Source organism: Gigantopelta aegis, chromosome 14 (assembly GCF_016097555.1).
Source record: "Gigantopelta aegis isolate Gae_Host chromosome 14, Gae_host_genome, whole genome shotgun sequence".
NCBI classification, from domain to species: domain Eukaryota; kingdom Metazoa; phylum Mollusca; class Gastropoda; order Neomphalida; family Peltospiridae; genus Gigantopelta; species Gigantopelta aegis.
In genome coordinates, this window is record NC_054712.1 from 25,556,155 (window position 1) to 25,573,447 (window position 17,293).

The 17,293-nt window shown below is 37.3% G+C and overlaps 2 protein-coding genes across 5 annotated transcripts in view; one reads left to right on the forward strand and one right to left on the reverse strand.

Moving 5' to 3' along the window:
- Positions 1 to 10,049, forward strand: part of LOC121388387 (aurora kinase A-A-like) — a 45,704-nt gene extending 35,655 nt beyond the window's left edge. For 3 of the 4 annotated variants that reach the window (XM_041519691.1, XM_041519689.1, XM_041519692.1), the window contains exons 6-8: positions 3,028 to 3,176; positions 6,235 to 6,466; positions 9,206 to 9,371. In XM_041519691.1, the coding sequence (XP_041375625.1) occupies positions 3,028 to 3,176; positions 6,235 to 6,466; positions 9,206 to 9,325 (501 nt within the window). In that variant the 3' untranslated portion in view covers positions 9,326 to 9,371. Of the gene's footprint in view, positions 1 to 3,027; positions 3,177 to 6,234; positions 6,467 to 9,205 lie in introns of all 4 variants that reach the window. The other variant, XM_041519693.1, reaches the window with a different exon arrangement.
- Positions 10,050 to 13,115: 3,066 nt separating this feature from the next.
- LOC121388224 (FACT complex subunit SPT16-like) overlaps positions 13,116 to 17,293 on the reverse strand; it is a 48,643-nt gene continuing 44,465 nt past the window's right edge. Inside the window, exons 24-25 of the mRNA XM_041519490.1 lie at positions 16,840 to 16,914; positions 13,116 to 13,895 (exon numbers count right to left, since the gene is read on the reverse strand). Of these exons, the coding sequence (XP_041375424.1) occupies positions 13,789 to 13,895; positions 16,840 to 16,914 (182 nt within the window). The 3' untranslated portion in view covers positions 13,116 to 13,788. The remainder of the gene's footprint in view (positions 13,896 to 16,839; positions 16,915 to 17,293) is intronic.

The window sequence follows — 17,293 nt, forward strand, 5'->3', positions numbered from 1 at the left end:
CTAGTTCCTTGACATCCTGAGAATTTAAAATATTAAATCCCTCACGAATACCATTCACGATAAAATCTCGATCATGGAAATCGCGAGGCAGTTCGCTCTCCCAAGCTGCCAAGTTTAGGGCAGACGTGCGCCTACCCGTTACTCCCAGTTTTTTGCATTTTGTGGCGGTGCATCATTGCTGGCCTGCCACGTGGGGTGACGATAGATACACTTGGCCCCAAAAGGACAGTTGCCTTTTGCCTTGAAGATTTTACAGTCTTCTCCGCATTTTTCACGGCTTCCAGGTGACGCTTGCGATACAAACCGGGGTTTCTTGGGTGTTAAGATTTGGATTTCCATATGTGAAGCAAATGTCCCCCATTTAAATTGGTGCTCGGCCTGCAGTTCTCTGTAATTGTAGTCAAAGTCCAGCACACTGTTCCATTCGTATCTTTCAGCAAACTCGAATATTTTAGTAGTGTATGCCAGGTAGTATTCGAGCTCTGCCCGGTCGAGCGTGTTTGACGTTAGTAGCTGGTTCAGCAGACGGCAATTGGCGGCATCCCATTCTTCAACAAAAATACCTGCATACGGATGGTCATCTTCCATTTTAATCAGAATGTGCTCATTATCCGAGTCGCTGGTTTTGAGTACAAACTCCTTACGCCGGGTTTGCCTTCTGTTTAACCTTTTCTGTTAAAAACTGAGTTATATGCAAAGCCTTTCTAGCCTGCGCTTTCATGGTCAGAATTGTCCGTGGGTCCATAACGGAGTTTGCTGATGGAGTTATTACCATTTTATTGGGACCCCCCGCAAGCAAGCAATCTAGCCTCTTACCTGCTTGCGTCAGTCCGTCCGTTTGTTTGTGGATATCTCTGATTGTGATATCAGCAGATTCCTGATATTCCATGCTCTGCGTAATCGATTGTTGTGCACCATTTTCATTTTTCATCTCTTCTATTGATGACCACAGTAACTTGTATTGCCCCAGAGGCAGCCCGATTTCTTTAACGTCTCTGGCATCTAATAATATGAGCACTTCTCTTGAATTTAATTCTTCACTGCGCAAAACTTGTTGTTTTCCTAGTTAGTCCCAGCTCTTTCGCCCATGTGTCGAATTTAAAGTTCTCACTTTTCTCTGCTTCACTGTCCACTATCTCAGGTTGTGGTGTGACAATCTCTCCCGTAGCAGCCATTCTTCACAAAAATCTTAATCGTTATTATACAAAGTGTATTTTCATCATATTAATAGTAAATTAGCAATTAAATTTGCGCAAAGCAAAAGAAAGCTTGACTGCTGTACTGGTCTGCAAGCTAGAAAGTGACTTTCCCAGACACCGTGAACTCTCTTTCACCATATCAGGGCAGTTGTTTATAAACAAGCGCGGGGCCTGGTCTTTCTCTCTCTAAACTAAATTAAATTTTAATTCCACTACAATAAAAATATGACTTCACAGAATATCACTTTTATGGTTTCTGTAGTTCTACATACCTCTGGAGTGAAATTCTCTCCTCTCTCTCTCTCCTCCCCCCGTTATGCCTTTATTTTTGACATAGAATTATTTGTTAATAATTAATAAACCATAAAATATTCAGGTTTTAATTCATAACACTGCCATGTGGCCATCTTTAATTTGTGCTATTTCCTCCTAAGAATAGAACCCAAATTGCACTGAATTGTTTTTTTTTAAATGTCATTAAAATTGGATGAATATGATAAAGGTAAGTATTGCATTTTGTTTCTAAGATCTTAATGGTAATTCCCAAACAACACAAATTAATAAATTTGGAATAGATTTTTATGAATAAAAACTTGAACTTATAGCATGACCTCGTTGCGTCAGTTACCGTAAGAAACTTAATTTTAATATTGCCCTCCTACAATGCTACCATATATATGTATTTTTTTTATATTCTCTAAGTTGTGCCACAACATGGCAACATAATAATCTAATTAGGCACACCAAGAATTCAAATTTATTGGTAACTGACATAACACATTAACACATACATTATTTTCCATTGTTATATTTCTTGGAGACATAATGTAAGATTGTGAAATGTGTTGATTCCCAAACTTAGAGTGAGTGCTATAAAAAAAAATTAACGAGTTTCAGAATTTTCTTGACCGTCGCACATGTAAGTTTTATAATTTCTTTATTATCACATCTGTGTAAAACTATAGAAAAAAATAGTTTTCAAGAACTGCAAATACGGTCACTAAAATAAAATATTCATGACTCGGTTAACACTGTTTTTAAATAGATACGTGCATGTAGATAATAGCAGTTTCACAAGCATCAATGCCCTTATACTTCAAGAAATATAGTGTATTGCTTGTGATGTCAGAGGTAGACATTGTTTCATGAGCTTAAATTAATATATGTACAGCACGGTTTATTGTAAACAGTATCTATAATGTTCAATAATAATTACCAGTGACACAAATTTAGAATTGCAGTTTCATACATATAGTGGTAAGTGACTTATTTTGCTATTTTTTCATTTATTTATGATAAATAACTACACATTAGATGATTTCTTACATAATCTTTCATAATTAATTAAGAAAAATCAACATTACACTGTAATGCCACTGTGGTTTCCCCATGAATTCTTGGCTAAAATTGTAAAGTACATAAACAGTTTGCATCAGGTATTCAACAAAACAGCAAATCAGGTGTTGGTCACCTGAAATGAATTTTGTAATGAAATACACATGTAATTCCTTTTTACCTGTAAATGAAGTTATTTGGTTGTAATATGTTGCAAAGACATGTCAAATAAAAGTTACTTTTTTTGTTGCATCATTAACCACACTTCATTTGTGATTGTAGTTGCGCTGAGATTGTATGCAATGAAATTTTCTTTTGACATGTTTATTTCAATAAAAACACTCTTTAAGAATTTTACTGAACTTTAAAAAAAAAAAAAAAATGAAGACATTAAATATCTTAATGTTGTGTCATTTACCATGGAATTGACCTATAATAAAAAAAAAAAATATATATATATATAAAGTTCTGTCTGTATATTTTCTCATTACAGTACATCTATCAATTGGTGAATGCGTTAATTTATTGTCACAGTCGTAGTGTCATTCACAGAGACATTAAACCTGAAAACTTACTGCTTGGATTGATGGGCGATCTTAAGATTGCTGACTTTGGCTGGTCTGTTCATGCCCCTTCATCAAGGTGTGTGTATATCATTATGTATGCAAGGCTCAGACTTAAGAATTTGTTACCTACAGCAATTTTAAAATGTTTTTACCATAGGCAATTTTGAGCCCTATGGCCAAATTAAACCATTAAAGGCATACTTTCATGGATTTAAGGACCGTATTTCTCTAAAAATGGATAATAAATAAAAAATTACATTGTTGGAATCCAAATCTAGCTATCGCATCAACGTAACTGAACTGTGATGGAGTGAAATCCATGTAAACCCTCTCGACAATTTTAAGTTTTTGAATTATATCATTAATAAATGGAATATGGTGGTTATGAAGATGGTTGAATAAAGTACATTTAGGGACAAATCAAATAATTTTTGTTCAGGTAATACTTTGTTAGACCATTAAATAGGTCAGTGGTCTGTGACAATATGCCTTTAAGGTTAGCAACAAATACAAAAATCAAGAATCTTTCCCTTCAACCGATGGCAATAATTGTTATCCATCAGCAAAAAGCTGCCATCGATGAATCCCCTGATGGCAATTGATATCACAAATACAGCAATTGCCATTGTTAAGTTCGAGCCCTGTGTATGTAGTTTTAATTCTGTAGTATGTTGTATTTGGTTTTGATGCATTCTGGTCTTTCTACTCCGTCATTTAACCACATGGATAGAGGCATGATGCTCGTTTAACATAAAAGCTGAAAACGATATCACACTTGGGATATTGCATGTGAGATATCTTGCCCGACCTTGCGCCAGTTAACACTGTATACTGCTTGCATGCAGTGCATTCACCAATTCATATTTCTCGTTGAGCACCCAGCACTGGCTGGAAATGATGGAACAACTGGAAATGCTTCGATAGTGACTATGATCAATTTCCTTTTTCTATTTTTAGAGAAATACCTGTGAATTTTGAGTTTAAAAAGTGGTTTTCAACAATTTCTTAAGCTTGACAGAAATATCAGAATGTTGCAATCATTATGAGGAATTGATTGCTGATTGTGCCATGATCTAATTTGATTCTAAATTTGACTGTTAAGAACAGTGAAACCTGTAGTACCAGGCTACCACTGATAAATGTTATGGTCAAGGCCTGTGAAATGCTGGAGAAAAAACACTTTTATTAAAGAGAATCCCGAGTACTGTACACATGTAGTAGTTCAAATGGGATTTTACTGTATACATGTAGGAGTTCAAATGGGATTTTTCAAAACCATAATTTGGTATGTATTTAAAAAAACAAATTATACTCTTCAAAAGAAGAAACGCAAAACCACATTGTCGTAACATTTGGAGAATTGATTTAATTATTGAATGGTGAGTCCGATAATTACCAAATGTTGCAGGATTGTTCACAATCACTCTAGTCCATTGTGAGTAAGTGATAGGACACACCACCAAGGTCAAGGTCATCTGGAGTCGATACCGGGTGTGGCCTCCGCGTGTGTTGACAACTGCCTGGCACCGCCTGCCCATTGAAGCAACCAGAGTACGGATGACGTCCCGGGGGATGGTGGCCCACTCGGCCTGCAAGGCTGCTGCCAGCTCGGGCAGGGTCTGGGGCTGTGGTTGTCGCTGTCGGAGGCGTCGGTCCAACTCGTCCCATAGATGCTCAATTGGGTTCAAATCCGGTGATGTCGATGGCCAAGGAAGGACATTAATGTTGTTGTTCTGTAGGAAAGCCGTTGTGAGACGTGCTGTGTGAGGCCTGGCGTTGTCATGTTGGAACACTGCGTTGGCGTTGTCCATAACTGGAACGATGTGTGGCCGGAGGATCTGGTCAATGTAGCCCTGTGCATTCAGGTTGCCCTGCACGTGGACCAGGTCAGTTCTGCCAGTGTGTGAGATGGCTGCCCACACCATGACACTACCCCCGCCGAATCTGTCCACTTCCTGCACGCAGTTTGCCGCATAACGTTCACCACGACGCCTATACACGCGACATCTTCCATCATGACGTCGGAGCAGAAATCGGGACTCGTCACTGAACCACACCCGTCTCCATCGCAGTTGAGGCCATTGTCGATGAATCTGGCACCACTGCAGTCGGAGTCGACGGTGTTGTGGTGTTAAGATGACACCTCGAACTGGACGCCTGGCACGAATTCCTACCTCACGTAGGCGGTTCCGTACGGTCTGGTCGGATATCCTGCGCAAACCTGGTATTGCTGTGGCTGTGGAGGTGGCAGTAGTCAATCGTTCCCGAAGGTGGCGTACCCGGATGTAGCGGTCCTGCCCGGGGGTAGTGACCCGTGGTCGACCGGATCTAGGGAGGTCACGTGTTGATCCATGTTGCTGGTAACGGTCCCAGTCTGGAGATGGTGCTTGGGGACACATGGAATGCCCTGGCAACGGCCGTTCTGGATTCGCCTGCGTCTAGTCGGCCGATGGCATTGTTTCTCTGCGGTTCACTGAGACGTGGCATGTCCTGGATTGTCAACTGTCGGCCAGATACAGAGGCCAGGCAAGCGAACACCCTGCACTTTTATACTGTTGGTGTTCATGTTGCACGTGCAGACAACGCACGTGCAGTGGTGACATGGTTTGCACGTGGCTGCGTTTTTGCGAATATTCACATTTTGGAACTTTATTGTACAGTAGCTGTGTTTTATCGAATGTAACCGTGGGAATGTGTTTGGGACATGCAATGACCTTATATTCACAAAGCATGAACCGGTAGGAAACATAAAATCGGAGTTATAACCCATTTGTACCCTTTTGCGTTTCTTTTTTTTGAAAAGTATATATTAGGAAGTTACATTAAAATTGGCAGGAAAAAACCCATTACATATACAGACACTGATATTCTAAACAAGCAAATGTACTAGGTTAATTCATCAAATTCGGCAGTTGTGAATTTTAAAAATTAATTTTGATGTTTTTTTCCCATTATTTCATCCCAAGTCTAAATGTAATCAGAATGTGAATGAGAATTGTATGTGGCTATACATTTTTCCTCTTGTTCTCTTAAACTAAGTCTTGCAGTCGCCATGTTTGACCCCCTAATGATCACCAATTAAAACAATGTGTTGAAGTGTTATTAAACAAACGCCAATCTTGTACTTTTTAAAGACGTACCACATTATGTGGGACATTGGACTACCTGCCTCCGGAGATAGTGGAGGGAAAGATGTACGATCAAAACGTCGACCTGTGGAATTTAGGGATCTTGTGTTACGAGTTCCTGGTGGGGAAGCCGCCATTTGAGTCCGAGGGACACTCGGAGACTTACCGGCGCATCACCAAAGTGGACTTGTCTTTTCCGAGTCATGTGTCTGAAGGATCTCAAGATCTAATATCAAAGGTAATCTATATCTTTAATGTTGTAAAACACTTTGTTTCGTTATTTTGAGGTGTAACAATGGGTTTCCTACAGAATGAGAACATTAATGTGCTGTCATGGCCATCAAGATCGCCAGATCTCAACCCCATTGAACATCTATGGGACGAACTGGACAGACGTGTACGCCAGCGTGACCCGGAGCCTCAGACGCTTCCGCAACTGTAGGAAGAATGGGCTAGGATTCCACGTGCCCGGATTCAGATAATCATTCAGTCTGTTACGGAGATGTCGCGCAGTGATTGCTGCTGCTGGTGGCCACACAAGGTACTGATTTCAGCGCCCTCGTGCAATGCTGTTTGGTGACAAAAACACCTCCACTGCCATCGGTCCATAGCAAGAACATTGTCACATGCTCATGACAAAATTGACTGATACGATCATAAATAATGAAATTATGCCACTGTATTAAAGAGATAATTCCATGAATATTCCGCCTATGCTTTTATTTTTTAACAGAGTATATTATATTGTAACCGTGTACAAACTCACGCATGCCTTTTTCCATATGATTTGACATTGGGTACGGCCATTCAAAGGGAGTGAATAGCACATTTAAATTATAGTTTTTCCACTTAATTTATGACTACTGTAGTAACAAAAAAATTTAAATAAAATATTTGAAGAAAAAAAGTATGAAACCATATGTACACATCTGTTTACAAAATAACATCATCTGCTTAAAATAGCACAGCAAATAGTGCAGGGTGCACATCATCTGCTTAAAATAGCACAGCAAATAGTGCAGGGTGCACATTAAGTCAATACTTGACTTTTTACGTCTGTTCAGATTGGACGTGTTGCGATAGATCCCAAATATGTGTTAGCACAAATGGATGAATTAAAACAAAAAGTTGTATTCTTCTACCAAAAAGGTATTATATCGGACAATGTAGGCTTATTACTAAAGACTACAATACTGACTGTATCGAAAAAGGATATACCTAATTTGCATATCCAGGTTAGACTGGTTTGTCACATGATTCGTAATTGATCGGGGGAAAACCGAAATGTAACTTTTTTGATGTCTTGTGGGGTTTTTTAAAGGTACAATTAACTAAATTTAGAAACAAAACACTTAGCATACCCTCCTCCCAAACAGAACTCTATTCTGCCAATAGCACATTGACACACAATACCCAGTCATGCACAACAAAGGGTTGATGCCATCGCTAGATATTGTGGAATCGAAACGAAATTACACCAAGTGGGATTATGAGTTCCAAGGAAATCTTAATTGGGGAATGGGGCCAGACATCCGCCCAAAATGTATGGTACATAGATGAGAATCCTCTGGATTTTTATACTGCTCGATTTTGTTCAGGTTTTGTACCAACCCAGCTATATGGATTTTATACTAATCGCCATTTCGGCGTTTCCAACATTGCCGTGGTTATATTATCCACATATGTTATCTTCATCACCCTTGGTCCTTTTTTATCTAAATGTGCGTACTTGATTCAAGGTGGTAACTGGCCGGTCAAAACCCCCTATTTAGAAAATATACCCGTGTTTCTTATAACTGTTATGTTATAAGAAATAACAAAAAATTATACAAATAATTGATACCAAAAATATAAAGTATTGGAGTTTATTCACGCTTGCATATTCATCGTGCTTTTCAGCCTACTAGCTGCGACTATTGTGATTGGGATCACGAGTGTGTGGGACAGTGCGTATCACTGTCTGGATCTCGATATCCGTGGACACTGCTCCCTTGCAGAAAAAGGAAGCCCTGTTGGAGCATTCCCATCGCATAATAGACTTAAGACTTGTTCTTTTTGGTGCACATATATCCTTCGTGCAGAAGCTTTTGACCACCTTTGTGATTTTGTATAACTTCCATGGTTGTCATAAGAATGAATGATTAATAGATGGAGAAGGTTTAAGGTGGGGTAATTTTGACTTTATGATCAAAATAGTTAGGGGGTTTTAAGGCGGATAGTGAATAAGGATTGTTATGGCGTGAGTCTTGTTGGGGCTCTTATTAATACTTAAGTATGTTCTTATAAGTTAAACTAATGACAAAAACACTTTTTTCAGGTACACATTTTTAATCAATGACTAATCAATGACTAATACATCATAATTAGGTATTTGGTGCAAAATCCAATCTGCCCCTGTAGCTCCTCCCTAAGAGTGGTCACAGCTTCGCATTATTATTTATAACCTGCTAAACATGTCTTTTTAACAATTTTTCTAAATAAGCCGCTGTAATTTTCCAGATTTTTTTTGGGATGACACATTCTCATCTATGATGGTAGATTATTATACCCTGCAAATGTTTGATATCCAATAGCCAATTTTTTTTTAATAATCATTGCCCTAGTGGTGTCGTTAACTAAAACAAAATTTAACTTCATTCTTTTTTGCTAAATAATCTGAAGAAAGATGTCATTACAACAAATCTCTGTTTTTTATATTCATTTGAAGATAATAGGCCATTTGATTTGGGGTCAAGAGGTTAGGCCGTAGTACTACTAAAAAGGGAATATCTGAAGTTTTCCCTTGTGGTCTTGTATATTTTTATTACATTTTATTTTTCACTCTGCTTTAAGATCGGTGCTTTTGGACAAAGCAAAAATGTTTTATCCTTTTATAATGTAAGCTTTTTGTCCATATTAGTGCTGTTTATTTTTGTAGTTTATTTTCTTGCCATTTTTGAGCAGTGCCCGTGTTAGCAATACCTTTTCTGTATTTTAGTTACTGCGTCACGATCCCAAGAAACGTCTTCCTCTGTCACAGGTGCTTGAGCATCCATGGATCCAACAGCACATTTCTGCATCACAGCGTCAACCCACACCGGGCAGCAGCAACACATGAAAATTACATCAAATATCCAACAATGTGCTCCAGTGCGGTCATTAAACAATTTTTTTTTTTGACATTTGACTTTATGATTCTTGTTTAAGTAACGTTTGGGTCAAGTAATCCCAACTTGGGGAGGGGTGGAGGTGTGTATGTATATGTATATATATATGAACGCATGAATTATCATAAGATCTAATTCTAGTATAAACGGTTCTCGTTTTCTCTGTATATTTAGTTGTAAATATTTAATGTATAAGCAGTTCTTTGTGGGGTGTGGCTTCATGACATCAGCGATTTCATCATGCTACAATCAAAGATTTCATAATTAACATGTCTTTTAAGTAATCAACATCTTCAAATACACATTTGGACAAAATATTGTAATGATCATTATGTCGGATCTTAAAATAATAACTGGAATGTACATTGTAAGAGTGACGTCATCAGTCAGTTCTTAAAATAAGTGTGCACACCCTTCTGGAGGCGGGGCCTAGTGACATCAGTGATTTCATCATCTTGAGTCATCCTCTACTGCAGTTTGGTGGCCATCTTGGATGATGCAATAGTGTAATCGATATCCCCTATATTACTACTATGAGCTTGGCAAATGGTTTTTGACACTGCGGTTATTTGGGGGTTAACGGGTATCGTGGTAGGCCATCGGTCTACAGGCTGGTAGGTACTGGGTTCGGATCCCAGTCGAGACATGGAATTTTTAATCCCGATACTGACTCCAAACCCTGAGTGAGTGCTCCACAAGGTTCAATGGGTAGGTGTAAACCACTTGCACCGACCAGTGATCCATAACTGGTTCAACAAAGGCCATGGTTTGTGCTATACTGCCTGTGGGAAGCGCAAATAAAAGATCCCTTGCTGCTAATCGGAAGAGTAGCCCATGTAGTGGCGAAAGCGGGTTTCCTCTCAAAATCTGTGTGGTCCTTAACCATAAGTCATATAACTGTAAATAAAATGTGTTGAGTGTGTTGTTAAATAAAACATTTTTCTTTATTCGGGGTTGCCCATCATGTGACTATAAAAATAATACGTCATAGCTGTTATTTTTTCCTGAATTATGGACCCGTGACATAATTAAAATTTTTTTTTTATAAAATATCGGTAATAAGTGTGTTATGGTAGTTATGTAGAGTACTTCTAGGGACAAATAACGTGTATATTTTCAGATAATACTTTGTTAGGTCAACCATCCGTGACAGAGTGCCTTTAATGTGATGTTATTTTCAGTGTAGACATCAGTACAATCGTAACTATAATCTTGCTACATATCGCAGATACGGACCTATATTTAAGACTTTTAGCCAACAGTTAATTCGGCGTAATAAATTTAAACATTAATAAATACAATGATTCTCTATACTTGTGCTAGCAAGATTGGTTGTTATGAGTACCAATATATCCGTTGTTGGTCCCACACACTGATTTTTTCACACCACATAAATAAACACAAGTATCCAAACCTTAGAATGATAATATGAAGAATACTGCATTTCTACATTACCGGTTACAGATGGCAGCTAACAGAAATTGAACATTGCTTGAGATGGAAGAAAATTAAACTGGATGAGTAGTTTTATATGGTTAAATATTAAAATAAATATACTCCAAATTGTAGCTGTTTAGTAGTGTATCCACTTGTGATGACACAGATGCAGATACTTTTTGTGTGTGTCCATTTATGTGGTTGTCAATACCAGCACTCTAAATAGGAAGTAAAATATGGCCGGTTTATTTTTTTAAATAGCAGGCCAAAAGAAATATGACCTGCTTGAAATAAGACTGGACGGGGTCAGTAGAGTGGCAATGATTTGCAACTGACACTGGACAGGATTTTCTACCGAATATTCCATGTTTCTTGCACAAAGCATGCAATCGCTGCTTGGTTGCATTTATTTGAGCTGGTTTACATCCATAAATCCATTCATAAATTTATGACTCGAAACAATTCATTTCACAATAACTTTTGCCTTTTGAAGAATGACTTACTATTCTGGGGTAATTTTAGCAGGTAATTCTTATTTCAGTTGCTTTTCGCAGACCGTTATTTCGATCTCGCGTTTCAGCTACATAATCTGTTCAGAAAAATGTATCGGCAGCCTGTATGCTGGACCACTCCACACCGGATAAATGGACACAGACTTATGTTATTTCATTGTGTCCTTGTGTCCGATTTTAGCTATGTCTGTGTCTTGCATGAAGCAATTTGTGCCAAGAATTTGTATGAAAGCTACACATGTTGTCTTCTCATTGGAATTGCATGCACTGAGAGAAAACACAAAAATATACTTTTTGCAAAATTCCACGATTTCTTCAATAAACATCTTTCCTGTTAATATACAGATCCAAACAAGCATTTTGAGTACTGCTAAAACAATACACTGACCCAACAATTTTTCATATCTCCTAAATTGAAAAGTGGGTAAATCACCATGAAATTTAAACTTGATCAGTAACAGTACATGATAAGGCTATATACAAAACTTCCTCAATATTTTCAGGTATTGCAAAACGAAAGTCCAGAATTTTTGTTCCCATATCTCTGTCAAAAATGGGTAAATTGCCATGAAAGTTAAACTTCATATGTAACAATACATGATAAAGCTATATACAAAATTTCAGTTCAATATCTCAAGGCCTTCTAAAAAGTCCGGAAAACCAATTTTTCACATTGCCTAAGTTCAAGGGCCATAACTCTCATCAAAATGGAAAGTCAAACTTAATCTGCAACAGTACATGAAGCTATACACAAAATTTCAGCTCAATATTTCAGTCTTCTGCGGAAAATATGTGGGACAGACGGATAGACAGGAGATGAAACCTATAGTAGAGGCACTGATTTTCCATTTCAATATTACACAAATTCTGTTTTGGTTTCACTCACACACACACACTGCAATTAATTGCAGGTATAAAAGAAATAAATGTGCAATGAGGCAAAACATGTCAGTAGTTTGTATTTATTTTTGGTTTAAATAGTGAACTTGCACAAACTCTTGCATCTTTTGAACGGGCAAAGTGTGACGTTGTTTGGCAGAAAGCATTTTGTAATTTTCAAAAAAACCACGGGAATTAACTTGTGAATACGCCACGAGACAGACTTCGGACATTTTCGGGAAAATAATTACAAACGATCACACTATAAACCACTTCCCTTGTATAATTTATTTTGAACAAAGCCTGGCATACAGTATGCAATTACTGCATTCCTTTGTGAGATCGGAAATATGGCAATGCCGCAAATGTTAAAAATTAATAAGCAAACATAACATAATATATCTTTAACTGAGTAAATATTGGACAATTTTAGCTCACAATGTTCGGTTTTTCCCGTTAAATCGCCGGGAATAAGCGAAGAAAACACGACTGGTAAAACGTCTAGATACTCTACATTAAACATTTGGCTTAACATAAAAAGGTACTAGTGTCATTGCGTAGCACAGGCAGATGTCGGTGTCCATAGTTTCTAGTTCGAAAAATAAATTTTAATTAATCAAATGTGCTATTTAAAGTTAAATAATGTTTTGGAAAAAAAATCGGGAATTCCGTTTCAGATAGGTATGTCCCTGATTCCGCGATCGTGGAAAATCAGTGCCTCTACTATAGTCCCCTCCAGCTGGACCGGTTGAGACTAATAATAATTTGTATCCAACAATTTGGTTTGTCTTTTACATGTTTTTTGGCTGAATTCTGTAATTTCTTTGAAAAGAACCTTGCCTGTTTATATACAGATTAGAACAATAATTTATATATATGAAGAGTTTCATTGCAAAACGTGATAAACACCACATCCTAAAAACATTTTATTCAAAACCACCATAAACACTACGCCAGTTTCTCTTCAATCTGCGATATATCCTCAGACAAACTGAATTTGAACTTTTGTTTGTTTGTCTACATGTGAACGGTGTCTGAACAATGGTTTTTAATATGGCATTTATCACGTTTTGCGATGAAACTCTTCATATGCAAAACTGGTATGTTTGGTTTGTACCTGAACCAATTTGGGCAGAACATGATTTTTGTCGGTCTCAACATTGGGAGGTCTTTTTAGCACAGTAATGTTATTAACAGCTGCTGAAAAGTTGTGGATCTTTAGAAATGCATTTAAAGTTATTAAAACATAACTGTTCAGTCATTTTGAGGTGGGGATGTTTGGTTGTACCAAAGCCGTGACAACCAGTAGGCACACCTCTCATCTTCCCTTTATAAACTGTTGGTTATTACAAGGTGCTACAACATCGACACATGTTTAAAGTCGGTCTGTCATTCTTGTTATCACATCGGAGTAAAGAAATCTTCAATACTTATCACCGATCTACAATTGTCGTCGGCCACATCAGTGAGTTATACACTATACAACACCGACACATCTTTAAAGTCAGTCTGTCATTCTTGTTATCACGTCACGGTAAAGAAATCTCCGATAATATCTCTGATCTGATCTCGATTGCAGAAAGTCTTCATTTTCTTCTTTTCTTTTTTTCCTTGCTGTGATGATGGTCGCCCGAATGCTTTCTCTTCTTGTGGGTTTCTTCTGGGATTGGGTACACATCTTTTTCAAGATCCGCTGAAAACACAAACCGTAAATCATTGAATAAGATGCCTAGGCTTCTTCTTTTTTTTTTTGCCACATCTTGAGACTCTGCCTTTATCCAAGGCAGGCTTCGATTTATTTTTTGCAGGCAAAATTTTCAAATGTAATCATGCTGTAAGGTCACCTAATTTAGGCTTCCAAACTTTTTTGATCATGTAGAAACCTCTTACCTCGCACAGAAATAAGGAATAAAATTCCTTATATTTCCTGTTCTCGACAAAATGCAACGGGAAATTACGAACATAATATGGTCACTACTGTATATTGTTGTGTATTAGCCAGCTTTTCAAGTCTTTAATTGCCATCATAAGTATCATCCAATACACAGTCAACAAAAAATGTCTAAGAAAATATTGGTGTATACAGAAATACGATATTAACGAAAACTAGTCGGTCATTCTAGGTTTCAAAACCTTACAGATGTGTTATTTAACCAATATTTTTATCAGCCTCTATTAAGTCCCATACCAATGTCCATCTGTTTGTTTGATACTCAATCAAAGTTATATTTTATTTGAGAAATGAAAACAAATTTATTTTATTTTTATTGTGTCGACAATTTCTGGCAAAAGCCATCGACAAGTAGTACCAGTATTTGGCGCCAAATTTGTCATGTGATCGGAACGGTCATTAAGTCTTTTTACGACTGCTGATATTTCGTCCTCAATTGCAGATTTAATTGGTCAGAACTAAGCATTTTCACATACCGTCACAGTTTATTCTGCAATTATTAATAAATGATTAGAAACTACCTTTTATTAGAGATATCACCACTTATAAAAACAATGGAAGAGGTAGTAATGTTCGTTATTGCAGTTATCTATCATAGGTGTTAAATATGTAGACCATCTTTATAAAAGTGAAACTACGTTTATCAGTTAGCTATGTCTACGCAATCAATTCATTCGACAAAGATAGAAATATTAGAACAGAACAAGGTTAACCCACATTAGTGGATTATTATTATTATTATAAAACTGTTATTCTTTTCCAACTATCTTTTTTAAAATAGTATTTGTACTTTGATTCACCAATGCTCGTAAATGACTTGCAAGAGACTGACATTATCCTTGTGTTTTTAATATATAGATATATACAGTAAAACTTTGATCTCTCGATCTGAAGCAACGGTCCCGACCAAGTTGCTATGCAAACTAGTAATAACAGCCTTCAAAAACTGAAACTTCTTTGGTCCCTTCATCAAGATTGAATAGAGTATGCACCTCTAAAACTCCACGCGTGTGATCAAAATGTCGTTGCCGATAGTATTTTAAAGACGATTGTATTGTCAATCATGTCAATCAAACGAAGCGCACCTGTCTCAGGTGGATTAAGGTGGCAATTACAGAATAATAGATTGCTGACTAAGTGGAATGAAATGATTCTGTGTTTAGTTGTCTTTTTCGTACATGGCAGAAAGCCTCATTACGTAGTACATAATCACAGACACAATCTGATTAACTTCAAGGGGAATTTGTAATAATTGTTAGCGCTGTTTGTTTTTGCTCTCAAAGGCGTGAATTGTGTCAAACGTTAGCTTTTCTATTTATGTATCAGTATTTAGTTATGTTAAAAAGTGAAAGGACCCAGTAACTTGGGGTAGCCAGATTGGTTTTAAAAAGTTCTGCTTTCTTGTCATTTCCAGATTGGACAAAGAAAGTAGAGATGCGAACCATAAATAATTTTGTGTAAATTTTTAATTGTTAGTTACTTTCCGACATGACATCTGTAAAATAGGTCAACATTCATTATATCATAATACTTTCTGTTATTTATATACAGTCAAACATCGTTATCTCGATGTTGAAGGGACCAGACCAACATGTTCGAGATAAACAACAGTTTCCTGATGAAAATTATCCGAAACATAAATTTATGTTTGCAAACTTAACAACACTAAACAGTATTGTCGTTTTTGTATTTTAAAATAACCCTTTTATGTGTGTGAATTTCTTCATGCTGACATAGTTACTAAGTATACCAAAATGTGCCAACATACAAGCGAACACTAATACAAACCTATTCGACTTTGCTCATTTGAATAAAGGTTTAGCTAATACATTTTTCACAAAATCAGTTTGTTTGAAAATTACCCAAATTGATCGCGCCCCATTTTTGTTACAAGGAAAACCTGGTGTATGAATACCAAGCCTCATTACAGCTAAACCGTTTGCACTGCTGGTGAAAAACCAATTGTAAGAATTTACTTCCTATTCCTAATAATTAGCCTTCAAACATGAATCTGTGCCAAACCAACAAGCGAACTATTTGGGCGACTGGGTACACAAGGGAACTAACTGTATAGTGTTACCATACTGTGACATTCATTAAGAGTCATTAACACATTTTTACATTTTCCTAGTTTAACTGCATCAAATTCTACAGAGTACTGTAAATCAGGAAAATAATGCCTAAAGATATTATTGCGTTGGGACAGGTACACACTAAAACGTGTATTTTATATTGATGCATCCACTTCACCATTCAAAATTGTACATGCATGCAAGGTTTGATGATCCTATACTGGTCTCGGTGGCGTCGTGGTTGAGCCATCGGACATAAGGCTGGTAGGTACAGAGTTTGCAGCCCGGTACCGGCTCCCACCCATAGCGAATTTTAACGACTAAGTGGGTAGGTGTAAGGCCACTACACCCTCTTCTCCTCACTAATCACTAACAATTAACAACTAACCCACTGTCCTGGACAGACAGCCCAGATAGCTGAGGTGTATGCCCAGGGCAGTGTGCTTAAATCTTCATTGGATATAAGCACGAAAATCAGTTAAAATAAATAAAATGGATAAGAAAGATAAGAAAGATAAGATGTGGAAACAAAAAGTTTACAGACGGACGGACAATGCTGTACCCTAATACGACCCGTCAAATACAGGGGTATAAAAAGATAGTCAAGACCGTACCTTTCCTGGCTTCTTCTTCCAACTCATCCCAGTCTTTACCACTTTCCTCACTAGATCCAAGGTCTTCATCTTCAGCTAAAAATAAAAATAAATTATTAAAAAAAAAGATCCACTCAAGCCACACAAATTAAAATAATCCATTTTTAGGAACACTAGATTGGCCTGTAAAGAAAGATAACATACCAAGTATTGCTTGAACACCACACCTCATCACCTTTTCAAACTACGGCTATTTAGTGTTACTTCAGGGACGGGATGTTGTAGCCCAGTAGTAAAGCGATCCAAATCAGTCCGTTGGGCTATTTCTCTTCCCAGCCAGTGCACCACGACTGGTATATGAAAGGCTGTGGTATGTACTATCCTGTCTGTTGCATGGTGCATATAAAAGATCCCTTGCTACTAATGAAAAAATATCGCGGGTTTCCTCTCTAAGACTATATGTCAAAATTACCAA